Genomic DNA, 22,467 nt, shown 5'->3' with positions numbered 1-22,467 from the left:
CAAAAAGTCATTTCATGTGTTTCATCTACATGTCTTACTTCCCTCTTGCTTGTTTTACCAACTCCCTTCTTGGCGTGTTGATTGCTATGTCATGCTTGCGACCTAGTTCTAGTAATGTCAAAGGTTTTTCTTTGTGTGTTTGGGTTATCTTAGCTATGCAAACACCCATTGAACTCACACACAAAGTTGTAAGCATTGTCACACATGTGTTGTCATGGTCATTCAATGATATGTCTCAAGCGTCACACTTATCTCTCTTAACCTTTAGACAATCACACTAAGCATGTGTTTGTCTTGTTGGTTTGAGGTGTCTCGTCATTGAGTCATGTTATGTGTGTGATCACATTGTCATGTATGTACAAGTACACTCACTTTCACACTTAGTTAATTTTCCCAAAAATACTTTGACCAGATAACCCTCCATCAACCGACCCCGATCTCAGTGACCTTGCACCGCTGCCCAAAACTACGAAGATCTTGAGGCTATCCTCCGGGCAGCCTACTTTGCATAATTTGGAATTGAGCCAGCTGATTGACTCCCAGAACTGCGCAGAATTTGTCCTAGAAGTTGACCTAGTCTGCGCTTCCCGCAAGACCTCCCATCAAGCCTCCCGCTGGTCAACCAGAAGAAGTTGACCTAGTCTGCGCTTCCCGCAAGACCTCCCATCAAGACCTCCCATCCTTCCCTTCTATCCCTTCTTCCCCACTCTACAACCAGCCTAGGAATTGCATAGAGCTGTCTTGTCCTATCATTCCTTCCCACTCTACAACCAGCCCAGGAATTGCACAAATATGTCTTGCCCTTCCATCCCTTCTTCTCCACTCTACAACCAGCTCAATAATTTCACAGAGATGTCGTGTCCTGCCCTTCCTTCCTTCTCTGCAACTAACTCAGAAGTTGCGCAAAGTTGTCCAAGCCGGACTATCTCCCAAGATTGTGCAATTTTGACTAGTAGCCCCCACAGCCTGGCCTTGTGCTCCTCTGGAAAACTGTGCAGATTTTTTTGCCAGTGCCTCCAATTTCCCACACTATCTTCCCTAGAGAAATTTCTCAGATCCTAGCTGGATGACCTGCACGGTGCTCCCATGGAAAATTGCGTAGATTGGCCCAGCAGCTCCTCGACACCCCACCTGGCCTTCCTCCTAGAAACTGCGCAATTCTACATCCCAGTTGGGTTTTTCCCCATAGCTATCATTGTTATCTCAGATTGCGAAAATATGTCTCCCAATGGCATCTGCACATTTTTTCCCGACAGTGATCCAGAGCCTCACATCCCAGCCTGTGTTGTGCTCTCCACAGTCTCAGTGCCTTGTCCCTCTCTCGGTCACCTGCAGAGAAATAGAAAAAAAATGCATCATGATAGACTAAGATATTTTTGGATTTTATGTCATCTCATCATGAGTGATTGTAGGAACAGGTACATCGATGAAACATAGCGCGACGACGAACGGTATGGAAAAGAGGTGCATGCTAGAAGACTTGCTCGCAGTCGAACAAACACGTGAAGCACATCAAGAAAGCAAGTGAAAGGACATATTCACATGCACCATCAAGAAAAGACGAGTACCATCAAAGACCCCGCACACTTTTCCATGCGGAGGTGAAGATATGTTACACCGAGTGCATATCATCACTCAGCAGCAAAACAGCTTGACACAGAGACCAAAGTCAGCCAGTACATGTTAGCACTGTCATATCGAGTTTTTTCATGAGTTGTCTTGCCCACATCACTACAATGGGCCATTCTTGTTATAATCAATGCAACGTAAAGTGGAATTCCAAGAGACCCATAGATGAAGTCAAAGAGTCATGTAAAGTCAAAAATTCATAGGAAGTCAAACATTTATGAGGGAAGTCAAAGAGTCACAAGGGTTAGTTATACCCCCATGGCTATCCCTCATTGTAGGAGCAAAGGACTTTTCACCTTGGCTCCTTCGACATAGCCTTCAGAGTCTGTAGTCTATTATTTTAGGAGCGAGGAGTGGCTCCAACGTCCCACTATTGTGGCTAGTGATGTATGGTGTACATATGTGCCTTGAAGCTTTCGCTTAGTTCAGAAGCATAATAAGGCCAACACATTTTCATGCATGTGTTGTATCTATGTGTAAGAATATTCTTTAAATGCTTGTAATGCATGTTTGCTTAACTTGTACTAAGATAGTTGAACTACTTTGGTTATTTTAGTGCATATACTGTTGAATATGTGTTGTATTGGTTGATATTATTGTCTTTCCTGTGTGGACTACTCTACTAGAGATTAGACAAATTGATCTTGTATACTTGTTATAATGACCGAATTCATGTGGAATACTCCGCTGGACGCTGCACAGATCCTTGTTGTGTTGCGTGTGTCTCTTCTTGAGTTGGGACTACTCCCTCTCAACTAGAGACCCACTTTCACCCTCTCCCTTTAGAGTGAAGGAACCCAGACACAAGTTACATTACGCACTCACCAAGCACATATACCTCGCTTTTTGAAGACTAAGTATATCACTCTCATGTGCTGAACAACAAGAGCTAAGGCATATCTTTAAGATAATGGCAACCAAACCATTGTATCGGATGGGACTCTTACACCAAATGATGTGAGGTCTAGTTGGGACTTCATACCGAGGAGATCCCTTGAATGTTGGAGGATCCAGCACCATCAACACCTTCTCATTTTCTATTCAGATTTATGTATGCAAATTTAATGAAGTATCATGTGTATGTATGTTACTGTTATTCAGACAACCAGCGTAAATCTAGTTAACTATCGTTTCAATTAATTCTTCATCATTTTAACTTGAACCAGTGTATCAGTTCTTCATTAGGCATTAATGAAACAGTAAACAATTGCAGTAGGAACAAAATAAATTACCACACATAGTCAACACATGTGAACACCAGTGTTTTTAGGTGGAAACCCAATGTGGGAAAAAAACCACTGTTGTTTTCATCTCTATCTTCTTCTTAAGAAAATATTATTTACAATATTGTATTAGCGCAGACTCATACCATTACGCAGGCACCCACCTTCAGAATTCTACAACCTTGTCTCGTTCTCCAGCACCTACTAGAAGGGAGCTACAACCCGCTTATCTTCAATTCCTTGTGGATCACTTTTCTTAATGTTTCAAACGGGATCCACCTGATCAACCTGTAGGCCACCTTTCATCAAATTTTCATATTGGACCCACTACCATCATCAAATCACTGAATCAACTAAAATAAATCAATCATTGAATCTCATTGCAACCAATCAAACTAAACCAGAACAGATAATGTGAAAGAACTATCAATCATCAAGCCTTACACTATTATCTATCATTGAAACTAATTGTTTCCACTGCAAACCCTAATAAACAATATGTCAAAAATTATATGCTATTGTTTTGAATAATACCCATGCATATACAATCTTTCTCTTCTTATAACCTGCGTACACATCTCAAAAAATTGAACCTTGAAACTGAATCACTGCACTATTGAAATCAATCACAAACACATATATCCTTCTATTGATGCCTCAAAAATCGCTGCAACAACATGGGGGATAACCACCCGGTCCGGACCTTAAAGCAACTCATTTTCCGTTTGGGGTAGTGGCTCCGACTGGATATAATGGGACCAGTTTCCTAATGAGAGGTGATAAAATGAATATGAAATTCTTATAATGGGATGGAAAATATGTATTTGGAATGGTTTATGACTAAAACATAAAACATATGAAATAATCTAATTATTACCTGGGTTTTTTCTTAATAGTTTGATTGTGATCTAAAATAATTTTCCTTAGTAGATGAGTAAGAAATTAATCATTTACTTCGAAATGGAAAAACGATTTAAATTAATTCTTTTAAATTAATTAAAATAACTATGATAATCTTATATCACAATCAAAATATTATTAACTGTATTTGATAAATGCCATTAAAATATTGCAGCCCTTAAACATATTCATAAATGAATTTTTGCTAATGTTGCTTTACATAAATGCATATAACACAAAACAGAGAGAAACTGCAAACAATAGAAGAAAAACATAATCGCTTTAAAATACTGATAAAAATACCTATATCCAAAAATGCTTGCTTTCAAAAAATTAGCAATCTCGACCTTTTCTCCTTTGCTCCATTGCTTTAAAGTAATACAGAAATGCAACAACTCTCAAGCTTTTTTGAAAAAAATAAAAGAGGCCACGATTCAGAAAAATTTATTCAAACAAATACTTAAGAATAAATGCAGAAGTGTGAATTCTTCCTTGAGATTTCTCTGTCAAATTCTGGACCTTTAAATCAATCCATCATGTCTATTTAAATAATAATACAAAAAATAGCAGGTTTGTGCATAGCGCTGAAAAAATTAAATGAAGTTCCTTGAATCATGAAAAACAAAAACAATTTTCCATTTATGGCTTATTATCCTTGATTTTCGATCTAAATATCCTCACTTTCTGCGGATTCTAAGGAAAGAATATTCCTCTTTCTCTGCGTAGCTGTCTCCTCCTCGTTGTTGAACTCTATTATACCTGGAAAGATAAGCCATGGATAAGTAAATCGTGAATCAAGACTTGTATTTTTTCAGATAAAATTAAATAAAAAACAATAGGTGGGCCATTTTTATTAAATCATAATCGTATCTAAGACAAGGAAGTTATAATCAATCAAGACCAAATCGAAATCGCTGTGAAACTGGGGGTAGAACCTAGATAATCACAATCACAACTAAACCAATGAGTACTCCGATCAAAATCTAGAGGGGCCTTTTAAAATCATATCGCAATCATTTTAGAACCGGGGATAAAATCCAGACTAATCGCATCACAATCAATTAGGGCGGAGGAATGGCTTAAGTCCCATGGCTTTTTCGATTGCGATATCACAATCGCAAAGGAGAAGGGATGGGCCGATCGCATCAAGATTATGGAGCAGCGAACTATAAGAAGTGGCCGAAGGATTTTACGATTGTGAATCTCGGGGTGACGTGGAGGATGAGTGACGTGACAGAGGAATGAGTCCCATTGGGGCTTCCTTTGTTTAAACATTTTTTTTTCGTTTAATATTTATTTTAATAAAAATTTTGTTTCGCATCGGGAGATCAGACTTGGAGTGTTAGCCCTTGGAACTTGTGATTGCACGGACACGGTTATTTATGAACTGGAATGTATAATCTCATTGAGTCTGGGGCTTATATCACATATTGCAATTGACGGTGCGGAGGAGTATGGACTTAAGCCCATGGATATTGCAATCATCCCGGATGCGATATTTTTATTCAGCGGATTTAAATTCATGGTCGGGTTTGGTTTGAATATCACAATCGCAATGGGGTTAAGGTTGGGACTTAAGTTTGCAAATGTTATGTTTATTTGCGATGCAGGGAGGATAGGTCAGGTTTTAGTTCCAATAGTTGGACTTTGGAAAACTACAACTAAAAATTCTGATTTTTCATTATTTATTTTATTTTATTTTAACAACACACATGTGTTCAATACTTAAGGATTTTAAAGCCTATGTATAATATTGGTCTTGGGGACTATTAAAATTTGGTTTTTTAATAAATAAAAATTGTTTTATTCAAAACAAAAATACGTTTTTTTATTTTTTGTGTTTTAAAACCTAAAAAAGGTCCCCTATTTTCAAATAATTAATTTCATAGGGAATTATTATATAAAAATTGGGGGTTGTTGAACAATACAAAAATTGGCTATTCACTGGAAGAACCAATTATCTATGATGAATAATAATGAAATTTTTCAAAAATTTAGTAAAAATAATTTAGGAAGTGGAAACTACTTTTCGAAACATTTAGATAAATAAAATTACTCTGACTATAAAACTCATTAAATTGCAATTTCTTTAAAAACCTTTCGTGAATGAAAAATGTCTATCTACTTGTATCAGTCAATAATCAGTTATAGAGATAAAGTAGGGGGCCTTTTTGACTTAGCTTCTAATGTACTCATTTGTCACAAGTAGAGCCACTGCTACTAGAAAGCATTCCTATCTTCGATAGGGTTACCTTTTAACCAACAATAATCCAGTATCCCATCCATTTAATAGTGCAATAATTAGAGGTAAGATTTTTTATTTTTATTTTCTTTTCTTTTCTACTTTACTTGATGCTAAAGTCATTGTCCTGGTTTGGTGGCTAGATAACGACAATGTCATTCAATAGTAATAATAAAATTGAACAAGCTAGCTCGTGATTAGACCCTTTGTCTTATAATTGAAACAATCATAATCCATTACCCTGATTTGGTGTTCAGTATTGGTAATGCCAGTTTAATTGGTTCCCTATGATCATGGTAAGCAGGCTCGTGATGAGACCTCTTATCTTTTAGATTTATTATATTTTAGAATTACACTCTAAAAATTCTCTTTTTAATGGATGGGGAGAATCATTGACTCCTTAAGAGTTTTGGATGACAAATCCGAGTTGAAAGTGCTTAGTCGTAAGACAATCTTTACTTTTTTAAAGATAACTTTTTTGACTGAAACTAGAGTAAAAGGATATAATTTTTGAGGTTCTTTAAATATTTCACAACTTAATGGAAAAATTTCAGAGTTATATAATTTTTATCTAGTTTTCAATTTTGGTAACCACTTCTTAAAAAATTTCTACCTTCAAATTGAAAAATGAGAAATAATAACTTCAAGAGATATTTGAAAAGTCAATAGAGTACTATTTAACATCTTTTATTAACAGAATTTATAAAAAGGAAAATAAATTGCAATGGGATGTACAATGGAAGTGACCTTTTAAAAAAATTGTATATATATATATATATATATATATATGAATAAAAAAAAAATTCTTTAAGATGAGCCCATTTACAGGAAGAGAATCTCTCTTGCCTGATAAATCTTGTAGTATGAATGTAGATGGGCCTATCTGTTCGATAATTTGGAATGGACCAAGCCACAATTTCTGAAATTTTGTTTGTTTCCCTTTTTCTTCATGTGCTTTGTCCCACTTAAGAACTAGATCTCAACTTGGAAGGATTTTTGTGTAACTGAGCTTGCATCAAAAGAAGCTTTCACTATCTGTTGATGTTTGGCATGTGTGAGTTTGGCTTTCTCCCTTTCTTCTTCTAATTTTAAGATTTGGGAATGTCTTAATTGTAAAGAAGAATTAGGTGTTTCTTCAATGAATTGAACTAGCGTGATCCAAGTCCAGGTGTGAAGAAGGACCCTTTCAAGACCTTTTACTTTCGTGATGTGTTAAATTTCATTTTAAAATAACATTAATGAATACATCTGCATGCAGAAAAAATAGGAACATAACAATCATTAGCACATGAAAACATAAGTGTTGATAACGGAGTTCGTCCAGGAGGGACTATGTCTCCGGGCCTCGGTGTCAAGATGGTGTAGGTCGCTGCATTAAGTGTTGTCAATACCGGTGATGTACACAAGAGATGAATTCGCGATCATACAAGGAAAGAGGCCCTCATGCAGGAGTGGCTCTAAGAGATGTTCCACAACTAGAACTCTCAATTAAAATACTCATATCAGTATGATACAAAAACATGCATGATGAACATACTGCCAACGTGGCACAAAAGGGATGTCAAGACAAAACATGCATGATGACAACAAGAGTATCCCAACAACATATAACAAGGGATCTCAAAACATAACATGAAGATTTATGACAGCAAGTACATCACATAGAAGATTCCGCATCAAATCAAGCAAGGAATCATGACAACATGTAATAAACAAGATCCTGCATCAACATCAATTAAGGATCTGTGCAGTATAATGCAGAAAAAAAAGAAGTACATAAACACATCATATACCTTACAACCAAGGGCCATCTGAAGAAGTGGATGTCACACTACTGAAGCTGCTCAGACCATTGCTCTCAAGGCATCAATCTCATGAAAATGGCTTCTCACACATGAAGGTGGACATCTGCACTAGCACTTAGAAAAGTGACTAGAAGAAGAAATGAGAGAATAAGAAATCTAAAGACACCATCAGATTTGTGGCATCAAGTAGTGTTGAATCGATTGTCCAAAATCTGAATTCTGAGAAGTTGAGAATTTTGGGCTCAAGGAATCTTCTAAATTCCCCTGGGATTCCTCAAAGATTTTGATCCATGGATGGACTGGAAATCTGCAACTTAGATGGTGAATCTGATCTCGCCATTGCAATCCCTGCGGAAAACCATGAAAAACAAGTATAAACTTGACTATATTCTAAAATGTCAAAATTTTACCTCCTTGGGAAAATTTCATGGTTCATGGTTCTGCTCCCTATTTTTGCTGAAATCATGGTTCCACGTTCATTCTAGAAATGACCGAAAAATGCAGACCTATGATGAAGAAACGAACAGCACCATTGTGTTCGTGGCGATGACAGGTGTGAAAACCATATAAAATTTGTCAAATTCTGAAAAAGTGAGAATTTTGCCCACCTGCAAAATTCATGGTTCCTGCATTAAAATATTAATTAATCTACCTTCTGCCTCGAAATCTGTGCTTGTAGTCTCTCTCCTCCTCGAACTGTGTGCAGAGGTAAAAATGATTGTTTAAATAGAAAAACCTTGGGCGGATTCACCAAGGTAAGTAGTTGGCGCATTGGTTAAAAGAGGCTTATGGTTAGGGAGAGGTCGGGGGATCAAATCCTGCCTCTTCCATATATAACTTTTATAACCAACAAAGTATTTGAAATAGGGGGTCGGGTCCACATTGGGCGGCCCGACCCCGAAAACCCCACGATGTTGTACTAATATCGGTGATCGGAAATTGCAATCGGCAGTTAAAATGGGCGCTAGCACATATATCGGTGCTGATATAGGGTTTTGCCGATATCTATATCGGTGATCGCATTCATTAGTGGTCGGCGCTACGTGTGTATTGGTGCGATCTATGGAAAGTCAGAAATATATGATATTGGGTGGCGACAAAATCGGCGCGTATTGAGGAGTTGAGCCGATATATATATTAGCGCGATACAATAGATAGGGGCGATGGGGCTGTGGGCCGGGTCCATCGCCGGTGGCCCGCCTGCCCCGATATAAGATAAAGTTCTATTATATATACATATATATATGGTGCGATAGTTGTGGAGGGTTCGGCGGAGGTTATGGCCGCCAACCCCAATATATAAATATACCGTTTATGGTTTGCGATTGTGATAAGGTTGTTTAAAGGGATCGGCGGGGGTTGTTGCCACCGATCCCGAAACCATGTGTTTGATTGTCTTGTATAGTTATTTTTAATAACTATATATTGAAACATATTTCGTTATATGGTTATTTAATAACCATTTTCCATGATTTTTGTCTCTTATGTAAGTTTAGGAGACAAATCAGAGAATGCCAAGTGTCAATGGCTAATGGGTTGCCACATGGGTCCCACGTGCTTATTGGGATGCCATGTGGCACATTATGGGCCCCACTTTTCCCTTGTCATGTCAAACTTGAATAGCTCTATCTTTCACATATGAGCTTGGTTTGACAAACTGTTCGCACCTTCGCGATGAGGACGATGAGATCTACAATCTAGTCCTGGTTCGAGCATATTCAAAAAACTTTGATTTTTGAGCCATCTTTGTCCTGTGTGTCTCTCTGAAGCCACCTGGATCAATCCTCCCCACTGAGGAGCTTTTCGTCCTCCAAAAGCATGAAAAATAATCTGCATCTCTCTCTGTACCCTGCCTGCATCACAGGCATCCTGAAAAGGTCTCGCTTCCATCTCCTTCACCTTTGTTCTTCGAAGCCTTAAGTGACGAACCGACACCTGCTACTTCTACAACCTATAGTACATTGTTTTGAAAATTACATACTGGAATGACATGACCAAATAAAGACCCAAACGTCCCATACTTGCCACGAGTTTATAACACATACTCTGTGGTCAAGTTTACATTAAGATGGACGAAATACTCCAGCTATGACAACAAGGCCAACCTATCATGGTTGCTTCAAGAAGTGATGGAAAACACATCATCACTGCAACACATGATTTACATACATAAGGCCAAAAATTATTGTTTGACAAGTGATAGAAACATAACATCACTTTCAGAGTGTAAAATATGACTCAAAACATGACCAGACATCATTGTTGTTGACCAAGTGATGGAAAACACATCATCACTTTTACACTTTAAAATGCAACAAATGATTTACAAAATAATGACAATGAAATGACATCATTTCAAAAAAAAAACCATTTTTCACTTATCAATGTGAATGGGTCAACTCCTTGAGGTGGTTTTTCTTGTCAAACAACTGCTCTTCCTGGTTCATGCACTGACGCTTTGTCTTGAAGGCGTTGCTCTGGATGGAGCTTCCAACAAGTGGCTCTTTGATGGCCATTTCTGTCGTAATGACTGTAGTAGGACTTCTTCCTCCATATCTTCTTAACCTATTTCTCTTCATGCTATTGAGAGGGTCTTTCATGCCTCAGGAGTGCTGCCCTTATTTTCCAACACTTAGAAAAGGTATGGTTAGGTAAACCACAAAAGGTACATGTTTTCCAATGCCTTGATCTTCGTTCAGCATTAACAACATGATCATAATCAAAATGAACATTCGAAGATCAAAAATGGTTATACCTTCCTTTGCTGTCTCTGATGTCAGTATGCCGATGAGAACTTGCCTTAGCTCTCTCCCTGCAATGGAAACTGCCATGGGATGATGGGGATGTTTTCCCACCATACTCTTTCCTCGATGATGTCTTAGAAAAATCTAACACCTTTTAGCACTCTCCTTTATTTTATCTCGAGCCTGCAAATCAATGTTCATGCACAACCTCCAAAGGTTGAGTAATGCCTTGGTTATTAGCACCAAGTTCTTTCTCCTCGTGTCTCATCTTTGTAAGGAGCCTCATGTTTGTCCCTGTAATGGGGATCTCCAAATCTCCAACAGACATCATACTATGTGAGGGTGAAATCAAAAGGAAATCAACATCTTTTACCTTCTCTTTCGATTTGGAAAGAAATGATGAGGGTTTCTCATCATTCGTTGTTGGTGGTTCGCTAACTATTTCAGTACCTTCCCCAACTTCTTTCCTGACATACCCAACTCCTGTTCGACATGGTAATTCCTCTACCTTGATGGGATTGACAATGCCTTGGCCATTATCGCCCAATCATTTCCCTTCATATCCCATTCTCTTTAATAGCTTGGAGCCAATTCCTGTGGTGTGATTTTCAAACACAGCGAAACCGTCATCATGAAATGTACATGAAGATGGAGAACTACTTTTTACCTCACATGGGTCTCGCTGCAACTTTTCCAAGGCCTCGTCCATTGCTTGCAGCTATCGTAGCAAACTTTGTTTCTCCTCTTCCTCTTCATGTAGACGGATATTCAATTCATCATTTTCTGTTTGAAGATTGTGTTTGTTTTGCTTCAGTTCATCCATGGCCTCTTCCATGGCTTGCAACTGACGATGTAATCGCTCCTTTTCCTCTGTCTCTTTCTTTAGAGTTTCATACATAATTTCCATTTTCTTGGAAACGTTGAGCATGGTCTCGTACATCGCTCTTTCATCCTCTGTCATTGTTCACACTACAATTCACATCAATGCAAAGACCGCTCTGATACCACTTGATCCAGGTCCGGGTGTGAAGAAGGACCCTTCGAAGACATTTTACTTTTGTGATGTGTTAAATTTCATTTTAAAAGAACATTAATGAATACATCTACATGAGGAAAAGAAGAGGAGCATAACAATCATCAGCACATGAAAGCATAAGCATTGATAACGGAGTTCGTCCAGGAGGGACTACATCTCCGGGCCCCACTGTCAAGATGGTGTAGGCCGCTACATTAAGTGTTGTCAATACTCGTGATGTACACAAGAGATGATGTCGCGATCATACAACGAGAAAGGCCCTCATGCAGGAGTGGCTCTAAGAGATGTTCCACAACTAGAACTCTCAATCAAAAGACTCCTATTAGTATGATACAAAAACATGCATGATGAACATCCCGCCAACATGGCACCAAAGGGATGTCAAGACAAAACATGCATGACGAAAACAAGAGTATCCCAACAACATACAACAAGGGATATCAAAACATAACATGAAGAGTTACGACAGCAGGTACATGACATAGAAGATTCCGCATCAAATCAAGCAAGGAATAATGACAACATGTAATAAACAAGATCCTGCATTAACATCAATCAAGGATTTGTGCAATATAATGCAGAAAAAAAGAAGTACATGAACACATCATATACCTCAAAACCAAGGGCCATCTGAAGAAGTGCATGTCACACTGTTGAAGCTACTCGAACCATTGCTCTCAAGGCATCGATCTCATGAAAATCGCTGCTCACACATGAATGCGGACATCTGCACTGGCACTTAGAAAAGTGACTAGAAGAAGAAATGAGAGAATAAGAAATCTGGAGACACCATCAAATTTGTGGCATCAAGTAGTGCTGAATCGACTGTCCAAAATCCGAATTTTGAGAAGTTGAGAATTCTAGGCTCAAAGAATCTTCTAGATTCCCCCGAGATTCCTCAAAGATTTTGTTCCATGGATGGACCAGAAATTTTCAACTTAGATTGTGAATCTGATCTCACCATGGTGATCCCTACGAAAAACCATGAAAAACAAGTATAAACTTGACTATATTCTGAAATGTCAAAATTTTACCTCCTTGGGAAAATTTCATGGTTCATGGTTCCACTCCCTGTTTTTGCTGAAATCATGGTTCCATGTTCATTCTGGAAATGACCGAAAAGTGCAGACCTATGATTAAGAAACGAACAACACCATTGTGTTCGTGGCGATGAGAGGTGTGAAAACCATATAAAATTTGTCAAATTCTGAAAAAGTGAGAATTTTGCCCTCCTGCAAAATTCATGGTTCCTACATTAAAATATTAATTAATCTACCTTTTACCTCGAAATCCATGCCTGCGGTCTCTCTCCTCCTCGAACTGTTTGTAGAGGTAAAAAGGATTGTTTAAATAGAAAAACCTTGGGTGGATTCACCAAGGCAAGTAGTTGGCGCATTGGGTAAAAGAGGCTTATGGTTAGGGAGAGGTCGGGGGATCAAATCTCGCCTCTTCCATATATAACTTTTATAACCAACAAAGTATTTGAAATAGGGGGTCAGGTCTGCATTAAGCGGCTCGCCCCCAAAAACCCTGCAATGTTGTACTAATATCGGCGATCGGTAGTTGCAATCGGCGGTTAAAATGGACGTTGGCACATATATCGGCGTCGATATAGGGTTTTGCCAATATCTATATCAACGATCGCGTTCATCGGTGGTATGCATTGCGTACGTATCAACGCGATCTATGGAATGTTGGCAATATATGATATCAGGTGGTGAAAAAATCGGCATGTATTGAGGAGCTGGGCCGACATATATATCGGCGCGATACAATAGGTCAAGGCGATGGGGGTGTGGGCCGGGTCCACCACCGGTGGCCCGCCCGCCGCGATATAACACAAAGTTCTGTTACATATACATATATATATATGGTGCGATAGTTGTGGAGGGTACGGCGGAGGTTATGGCCACCGACCCCAATAGATATATATATATATATATATATATATATATATATATATATATATATATATATATATATATATATATATATATATATATATATATATATATATATATATATATATGCATATATATATATATATATATATGTATATATATATATATGTATATATATATATGTATATATATATATGTATATATATATATATGTATATATATATGTATATATATATATATATGTATATATATCATTTATGGTTTGCGATTGTGATAAGCTTGTTTAAAAGGTTCGGCGGGGGTTGTTGCCACCGATCCTGAAACCATGTGTTTGATTGTCTTGTATAGTTATTTTTAATAACTATATATTGAAACATATTTCGTTATATGGTTATTTAATAACCATTTTCCATGATTTTTGTCTCTTATGTAAGTTTAGGAGACAAATGAGAGAATGACAAGTGTCAATGGCTAATGGGCTGCCACATGGGTCCCCCGTGCTTATTGGGATGCCATGTGGCACATTGTGGGCCCCACTTTTCCCTTGTCATGTCAAACTTGAATAGCTCTATCTTTCACATATGAGCTTGGTTTGACGAACTGTTCGCACCTTCGCGATCAGGATGATGAGATCTACGATCTAGTCCTAGTTTGAGCATATTCAAAAAACTTTGATTTTTGAGCCATCTTTGTCATGTGTGTCTCTCTGGAGCCACCTGGATCAATCCTCCCCACTGAGGATATTTTGGTCCTCTAAAAGCATGAAAAATAATCTGCATCTCTCTATGTACCTTACCTGCATCACAGGCGTCCTGAAAAGGTCTCACTTCCATCTCCTTCACCTTTGTTCTTCGGAGCCTTAAGCAACGAACCGACACCTGCTACTTCTGCAATCTATAGTACATTGTTTTGAAAATTACATACTGGAATGACATGACCAACTAAAGACCCAAACGTCCCATACTTGCCACGAGTTTATAACATATACTTTGTGGTCAAGTTTACATTAAGATGGACGAAATACTCCAGCCATGACAACAAGGCCAACCTATCATGGTTGCTTCAAGAAGTGATGGAAAACACATCATCACTGCAACACATGATTTACATACATAAGGCCAAACACTATTGTTTGACAAGTGATAGAAACATAACATCACTTTCAAAGTGTAAAATATGACTCAAAACATGACCAGACATCATTGTTTCTAACCAAGTGATGGAAAACACATCATCACTTTTACACTTTAAAATGCAACAAATGATTTACAAAAGAATGACCATGAAATGACATCATGTCAAAAAAAACCATTTTTCACTTATCAATGTGAATGGGTCAACTCCTTGAGGTGGTTTTGCTTGTCGAACAACTGCTCTTCCTGGTTCACGCACTGACGCTTTGTCTTTAAGGCGTTGCTATGGATGGAGATTCCAGCAAGTGGCTCTTTGATGGCCATTTCTGTCGCAATGACTGTAGTAGGATTTCTTCCTCCATATCTTCTTAACCTGTTTCTTTTCATGCTATTGAGAGGGTCTTTCATGCCTCACAAGTGCTGCCCTTATTTTCCAACACTTAGAAAAGGTATGGTTAGGTAAACCACAAAAAGTACATGTTTTCCAATGCCTTGATCTTCATTCAGCATTAACAACATGATCATAATAAAAATGAACATTCGAAGATCGAAAATGGTTATACCTTCCTTTACAGTCTCTGATGTCAGTATGGTGATGAGAACTTGCCTTAGCTCTCTCCCTGCAATGGAAACTGCCATGGGATGATGGGGATGTTTTCCCACCATACTCTTTCTTCGATGATGTCTTAGAAAAATCTAACACCTTTGAGCACTCTCCTTTATTGTATCTCGAGCCTGCAAATCAATGTTCATGCACAACCTCCAAAGGTTGAGTGATGCCTTGGTTATTAGCACCAAGTTCTTTCTCCTCGTGTCTCATCTTTGTAAGGAGCCTCATGTTTGTCCCTGTAATGGGGATCTCCAAATCTCCAACAGACATCATACTATGTGAGGGTGAAATCGAAAGGAAATCAACATCTTTTACCTTCTCTTTCGATTTGGAAAGAACTAATGAGGGTTTCTCATCATTCGTTGTTGTTGGTTCGCTAACTATTTCAGTGCCTTCCTCAACTTCTTTCCTGACATACCCAAGTCCTGTTCGACACGGTAATTCCTCTACCTTGATGGGATTGACAATGCCTTGGCCATTATCGCCCAAGCCTTTCCCTTCATATCCCATTCTCTTCAACAGTTTGGAGCCAATTCCTGTGGTGTGATTTTCAAACACAGCGAAACCATCATCAGGAAATGTACATGAAGATGGAGAACTACTTTTTACCTCACATGGGTCTCGCTACAACTTTTCCAAGGCCTCGTCCTTTGCTTGCAGCTATCGTAGCAAACTTTGTTTCTCCTCTTCCTCTTCATGTAGACGCATATTCAATTCATCATTTTCTTTTTGAAGATTGTGTTTGGTTGCTTCAATTCATCCATGGCCTCTTTCGTGGCTTGCAACTGACGATGTAACTGCTCCTTTTCCTCTGTCTCTTTCTTTAGAGTTTCATACATAATTCCACTTTCTTGGAAATGTTGAGCATGGTCTCCTACATCGCTCTTTCATCCTTTGTCATTGTTCGCACTGCAATTCACATCTATGCAAAGACCGCTCTGATACCACTTGATCCAGGTCCGGGTGTGAAGAAGGACCCTTCCAAGACCTTTTACTTTCGTGATGTGTTAAATTTCATTTTAAAAGAACATTAATGAATACATCTACATGCGTAAAAGAAGAGGAGCATAACAATCATTAGCATATGAAAGCATAAGCGTTGATAACGGAGTTTGTCCAAGAGGGACTACATCTCCGGGCCCTAGTGTCAAGATGGTGTAGGCTGCTGCATTAAGTGTTGTCAATACTGGTGATGTACACAAGAGATGATGTTGCAATCATACAAGGAAAAAGGCCCTCACGCAGGAGTGGCTCTACGAGATGTTCCACAACTAAAACTCTCAATCAAAAGACTCCTTTCAGTATGATACAAAAACATGCATGATGAACATCCCGCAAACATGGCACCAAAGGGATGTCAAGACAAAACATGCATGACGAAAACAAGAGTATCCCAACAACATACAAAAAGGGATATCAAAACATAACATGAAGAGTTATGACAGCAGGTACATGACATAGAAGATTCCGCATCAAATCAAGCAAGGAATAATGACAACATGTAATAAACAAGATCCTGCATTAACATCAATCAAGGATTTGTGCAGTATAATGCAGAAAAAAAGAAGTACATGAACACATCATATACCTCAAAACCATGGGCCATCTGAAGAAGTGCATGTCACACTGTTGAAGCTACTCGAACCATTGCTCTCAAGGCATCGATCTCATGAAAATCGCTGCTCACACATGAATGCGGACATCTGCACTGGCACTTAGAAAAGTGACTAGAAGAAGAAATGAGAGAATAAGAAATCTGGAGACACCATCAAATTTGTGGCATCAAGTAGTGCTGAATCGACTGTCCAAAATCCGAATTTTGAGAAGTTGGGAATTCTAGGCTCAAAGAATCTTCTAGATTCCCCCAAGATTCCTCAAAGATTTTGTTCCATGGATGGACCAGAAATTTTCAACTTAGATGGTGAATCTGATCTCACCATGGTGATCCATATGAAAAACCATGAAAAACAAGTATAAACTTGACTATATTCTGAAATGTCAAAATTTTACCTCCTTGGGAAAATTTCATGGTTCATGGTTCCACTCCCTGTTTTTGCTGAAATCATAGTTCCATGTTCATTCTGGAGATGATCAAAAAATGTAGACCTATGATTAAGAAACGAACAACACCATTGTGTTCGTGGCGATGAGAGGTGTGAAAACCATATAAAATTTGTCAAATTCTGAAAAAGTGAGAATTTTGCCCTCCTGCAAAATTCATGGTTCCTACATTAAAATATTAATTAATCTACCTTCTACCTCGAAATCCATGCCTGCAGTCTCTCTCCTCCTTGAACTGTGTGTAGAGGTAAAAATGATTGTTTAAATAGAAAAACCTTGGGTGGATTCACCAAGGCAAGTAGTTGGCGCATTGGTTAAAAGAGGCTTATGGTTAGGGAGAGGTCGGGGGATCAAATCCCGCCTCTTCCATATATAACTTTTATAACCAACAAAGTATTTGAAATAGGGGGTCGGGTCTGCATTAGGCGGCCCGCCCCCAAAAACCTCGCATTGTTGTACTAATATCAGCGATCGGTAGTTGCAATTGGTGGTTAAAATGGACGTTGCCACATATATTGACGCCGATATAGGGTTTTGCCAATATCTATATCGGCAATCGCATTCATCGGTGGTATGCATTGCGTGCGTATCAGCGCGATCTGTGGAATGTTAGCAATATATGATATCAGGTGGTGACAAAATCGGCGTGTATTGAGGAGCTGGGCCGATATATATATCGGTGCGATACAATAGGTCAAGGCGATGGGGGTGTGGGCTGGGTCCACCACCGGTGGCCCGCCCGCCCCGATATAACACAAAGTTCTGTTACATATACATATATATATGGTGCGATAGTTGTGGAGGGTTCGGTAGAGGTTATGGCCGCCGACCCCAATATATATATATATATATATATATATATATATATATATATATATCATTTATGGTTTGCGATTGTGATAAGGTTGTTTAAAGGGTTCGGCGGGGGTTGTTGCCACTGATCCCGAAACCATGTGTTTGATTGTCTTATATAGTTATTTTTAATAACTATATATTGAAACATATTTCGTTATATGGTTATTTAATAACCATTTTCCATGATTTTTGTCTCTTATGCAAGTTTAGGAGACAAATGAGAGAACGCCAAGTGTCAATGGCTAATGGGCTACCATGTGGGTCCCACCTGCTTACTGGGATGCCATGTGGCACACTGTGGGCCCCACTTTTCCCCTGTCATGTCAAAACTTAAGAGCTCTATCTTTCACATACAAGCTTGGTTTGACAAATCGTTCACACCTCCACGATTAGAACGACGAGATCTACAATCTGGTCCTAGTTCGAGCATATTCAAAACACTTTGATTTTTGAGCTATCTTTGTCCTGTGTGTCTCTCTGAAGCCACCTGGATCATAGGGATAGTGAGGGAAGAGCTAAATGTGATGGAATGATGTCTTCCTTCCCATACACTAGGTTAAATGGAAAAGTACCTATAGAGGCCTTCTGATTTATCCTATCAGCCTATAGAGAAAATATTAGTGATTTATGCCAACTACGTTTTTTTTTATCAATAGTTCTTTTGATTATTCTTAGGAGGTTTTTATTAGTGGATTCTACCAAACTGTTTCCCTAAGGATAGTAGTTAGCGGAATATTTTAGTTTAAAACCCATCTTAAGTGCAAACATAGTCATACTATTACCCAAAAAGTAAGATTCATTATCAAATATAACTGCAGAAGGTAAACCAAATCTTGTAATGATAAATTGATCAATAAACTCATTAACAACATCAAAATTGAATACATATTGATAATATGGGATTGAAGTGAAGGTTCTGAAAACCCTATGACGGCGTGGCCTGCGCTCCCTGCACTCCTTCAGATCCTTGCAAAACGATCAGCTGCCATCAACCGACAAACCGCCTTTGGTTCTCTGCCGAGGCAATGGGCTTTTCCCGGGGGGGGCCTCAACACCCTCCCCATCGTCCACTCGTAAGCCTCAAGGGCATTCTGGCTCTCTGACTTCTGAACTAGGGCACGACGCAGAGAACAGTGATCGCCTTCAAGGGCAGCAGAATACAAATCAATCCACGCATGCGACAAAAGAAGCCAACGGGAAATCGGAAGGATCTCCAGAAACAGAGGAAAGGCCCAAGATCACGTCGAAGACCTGCAAGCCAGTGGCTGCTGAACGGCCCAAGATCGAACTGCCAAGCCATAGGGTCAACGGACAAATCTAGTTCATGAAGGACCATGCACTTATTGGAAAGTTTATTGGCTTCTGGCCGACGGAAAAGGCATTGCAAGGCTGGATCTCAGCCAAATGGAAGCCTAAAGGCCATGTAACCCTGCAACTAGGACCTAAAGGGTTCTTCACAGCGATCTTTCTGTGCATAGAAGATAGAAACCGTATCATGGATCAAGGGCCCTACTTCTTCAATTCAGCGGGCCTCTACCTAAGAGCGTGGGTGGAAAGGTTCAACCCAGACAAGGAGGACCTTAGTTGGGCTCCAGTATGGATCAGGATGTACTCGCTTTCGGCGGAGTACTGGGATGAAGATTCTCTCAAGGACATAGGAAATGGATTGGGGGAGTATGTAAAATCGGCGGAGGAAACGAAACTGCGCAGATACACCTCCTATGCCCGTATTTGTGTCTTCATGCGCTTGGACAAACCCCTCCCGGACTCGGTAAGTCTTCTTCATGATGATTTTGAATGGGTTCAACCCCTAGATTATGAGCATGTCCCATTTCGCTACCGTAGATGCCATGCATTGGGTCATCTCTTCAGAGATTGTCCTCTCAATCTCAACTCTTTCAATGTTGCACTGTCGGGGTAGAGCGATCAAGACGGATTTACTAAAGTAGCCTCCCGTAAAAGATCCCACAAGAAGCCCCCCTCAGGGAAAAAACCCTTGCCGGATGTCGCCTCCCTCCCTTCAACCAGCAACAGTTTTGAGGGCCTCGCCGATCCCTCAGCTGACCATCTCCTGCATACCCCCACCCGATCCTGCGCCCTCAGCCCCCCCTGTATGTTAGCTCCCCCTCGGACTCACCCCAGAAGGCAAGCAAGAACTCTGAGGAAAAAGAGAAAGACATGGAGGTGGATGACATTCCCAGTCAATCCTTAAGCCCTGCTTTCATTGTGGATGAGGAAAATCAAGTACAACAAATGGAGGAAGAGCCTGAGAGCATTGACCTAAATGGTCTTGATATCCTGGCAATGGAGCAATTTTGCAGGAAAAGGGATTATGACAAAATATCAGAGCTCCAGATCAGCAAACTGGAAGTCATCATCTCCAGAGCTTACCAGCAGCAGCAGCTTGGCATCCAATCGGGTAGTCAATGGGATGTAGGCTTACCCCCCAAGGATTCCAAAAAGCGAGGGAGAAGAACAGATCTCCAGCGGACAATTGCGCTAGGGAAAATTCTGGTGGAATCAGGCAGGTATGCTAAGCTAACTAAGTACTACAAGCCCACCCACAACAGTGAACCATGAAGCTGATCTCATGGAATATAAGAGGGCTCAACAGCCCCGGGAAACGAAGACTAATAAAAGATATGATTAAGCAGGAGCAGCCACAAATTTTCTTTCTACAAGAAACTAAGTGTAATAATATTGCTATAGCAAATATTCTATCTAAAGCTTGGCCAGGATGTCACTCGGTGGCAGTGGATGCCACAGGGGCCTCGGGAGGATTGGCAATTGCTTGGAGCACCCAAGCAATTGAGCTGAAAGACATTCATGCAACACATCACATGATTCAAGCAACCTTTCACATAGTAGGCACCAATGTGTATGGCCACTTGACCAACGTATATTTTCCCCAAGTAGCCAGCAAAAAAATTGCAGCTCTTAATACAATGGAAGAACTCAACAGCAACAGAGTCCATCTGCTGTGGATCATAGGGGGGGACTATAATATGATAACCAAGATTGAAGAAAAGAAAGGGGGGCGCGCGAGACTGGAGCAGGAGGTTGCCCACTTCAAGGATTTCATACATAACAATGCTCTCATAGATATGCAATTTTGCAATGGTACGCATACATGGAGCAACCGTAGAACTGGACGGCAGCAAATAGCATCCAAACTTGATAGATTCCTCCTTTCTGACAATATAGTGCATCTAGGCGGAGATCTATCGGCTTCAATTCTCCCATACTCAGGCTCAGATCATTGGCCGATCGCCCTCCAATGGCAAAGACCAGGTGATGTAAAAAGGTGACCTTTTCGCTTTGAGGCTTTCTGGCTCTCACACCCCGCATTCAAAGACTTCATCAGATCTGTATGGACCTCCTTTCCCCCACCAGGCGGTTCAAAAATGTTTCAGTTCCAGCAAAAACTCAAATTCCTCAAGGCCCAAATCAAGATTTGGAACAAAGAGACATTTGGCAACATCTTTCAAGCCCAGCAGAGTTTAAACAAGGAGATGGCAGAGCTCCAGCAACATATCATCTCAGAAGGACACAACGAGGAAACCCTGGCTCAGGAACTGCGCATTCATAACCAATTAGAGGAACGAAGGAAGCAGGAGGAAATCCTATGGAGACAAAAATCTAGGATTAAATGGCTGAAAGAGGGAGAAAGGAACACTAAATTCTTTCATCGAACCACAATACAGCGAAGGATGCACAACACCATCTCGTTCATTCAGAATCCAGAGGGGGAGAGATTGGAAAATCATGAGGAGATAGAGCAGGAGTTCCTTAGGCATTTTCAGCAGGTTCATCAAGAACCCCAACTGGATAGAACTCCGGCCATAGATAAAATCATCACTAATGTGCCCAAAATCATTACAGCAGAGCACAATGAACTTCTCCTACGTCCTATCATGCAACAGGAGGTGGACACAGCAATGCAACAGCTCAAGGAAGGTAAGGCCCCTGGACCGGATGGCTTTACCACAACGTTCTTCCACTCCTTTTGGGATTTGATAAAAGAAGAGGTTTGGCAAGTGGTGGAGGAATCGCGCACCCAACACTGGCTTCTTCCCTCCCTTAATTCTACCTTCATGGCGCTTATCCCCAAGGAGGAGATCACCAGAACACCGGACAAATTTAGGCCAATTGCACTTTGTAATGTCATATACAAGGTGATATCCAAGGTGATTGCCAACAGGCTGAAACCGTTTCTACCCATGCTCATCTCACCGGAACAGTCGGGCTATGTAGAGGGACGACAGATTCTGGACGGAATCATTCTCTCTCATGAAATCATACACTCCCTCAAGCACTCCAAACAAGCA

General features: G+C 39.9%; 2 protein-coding genes across 2 annotated transcripts; both read left to right on the top strand.

Annotated features, from left to right (window-relative positions):
• Positions 1-19,463: 19,463 nt before the first annotated feature.
• LOC149138699 (uncharacterized) lies at positions 19,464-20,060 on the top strand. Its single transcript, XM_089450466.1, has one exon. The coding sequence runs from the start codon at positions 19,464-19,466 to the stop codon at positions 20,058-20,060; it is 597 nt and encodes a 198-aa protein (XP_089306592.1).
• Positions 20,061-20,715: 655 nt separating this feature from the next.
• LOC149138698 (uncharacterized) lies at positions 20,716-21,447 on the top strand. Its single transcript, XM_089450465.1, has one exon. The coding sequence runs from the start codon at positions 20,716-20,718 to the stop codon at positions 21,445-21,447; it is 732 nt and encodes a 243-aa protein (XP_089306591.1).
• The last annotated feature ends 1,020 nt before the right edge of the window (positions 21,448-22,467 follow it).

The sequence above is a fragment of the Pinus tabuliformis genome, chromosome X, assembly GCF_031772625.1.
Source record: "Pinus tabuliformis cultivar Carrire ecotype Pingquan chromosome X, CPIR1, whole genome shotgun sequence".
In the NCBI taxonomy this organism is placed as follows: Eukaryota; Viridiplantae; Streptophyta; class Pinopsida; order Pinales; family Pinaceae; genus Pinus; species Pinus tabuliformis.
Note: the sequence above shows the minus strand (reverse complement) of the source record. Positions and strands in the feature narration are given on the sequence as shown.

What these genes read in the sequence shown, in the direction of transcription:
- LOC149138699 (XM_089450466.1), top strand. Translation starts at nt 19,464, where the DNA reads ATGAAGGACCATGCACTTATTGGAAAGTTTATTGGCTTCTGGCCGACG.
- LOC149138698 (XM_089450465.1), top strand. Translation starts at nt 20,716, where the DNA reads ATGAAGCTGATCTCATGGAATATAAGAGGGCTCAACAGCCCCGGGAAA.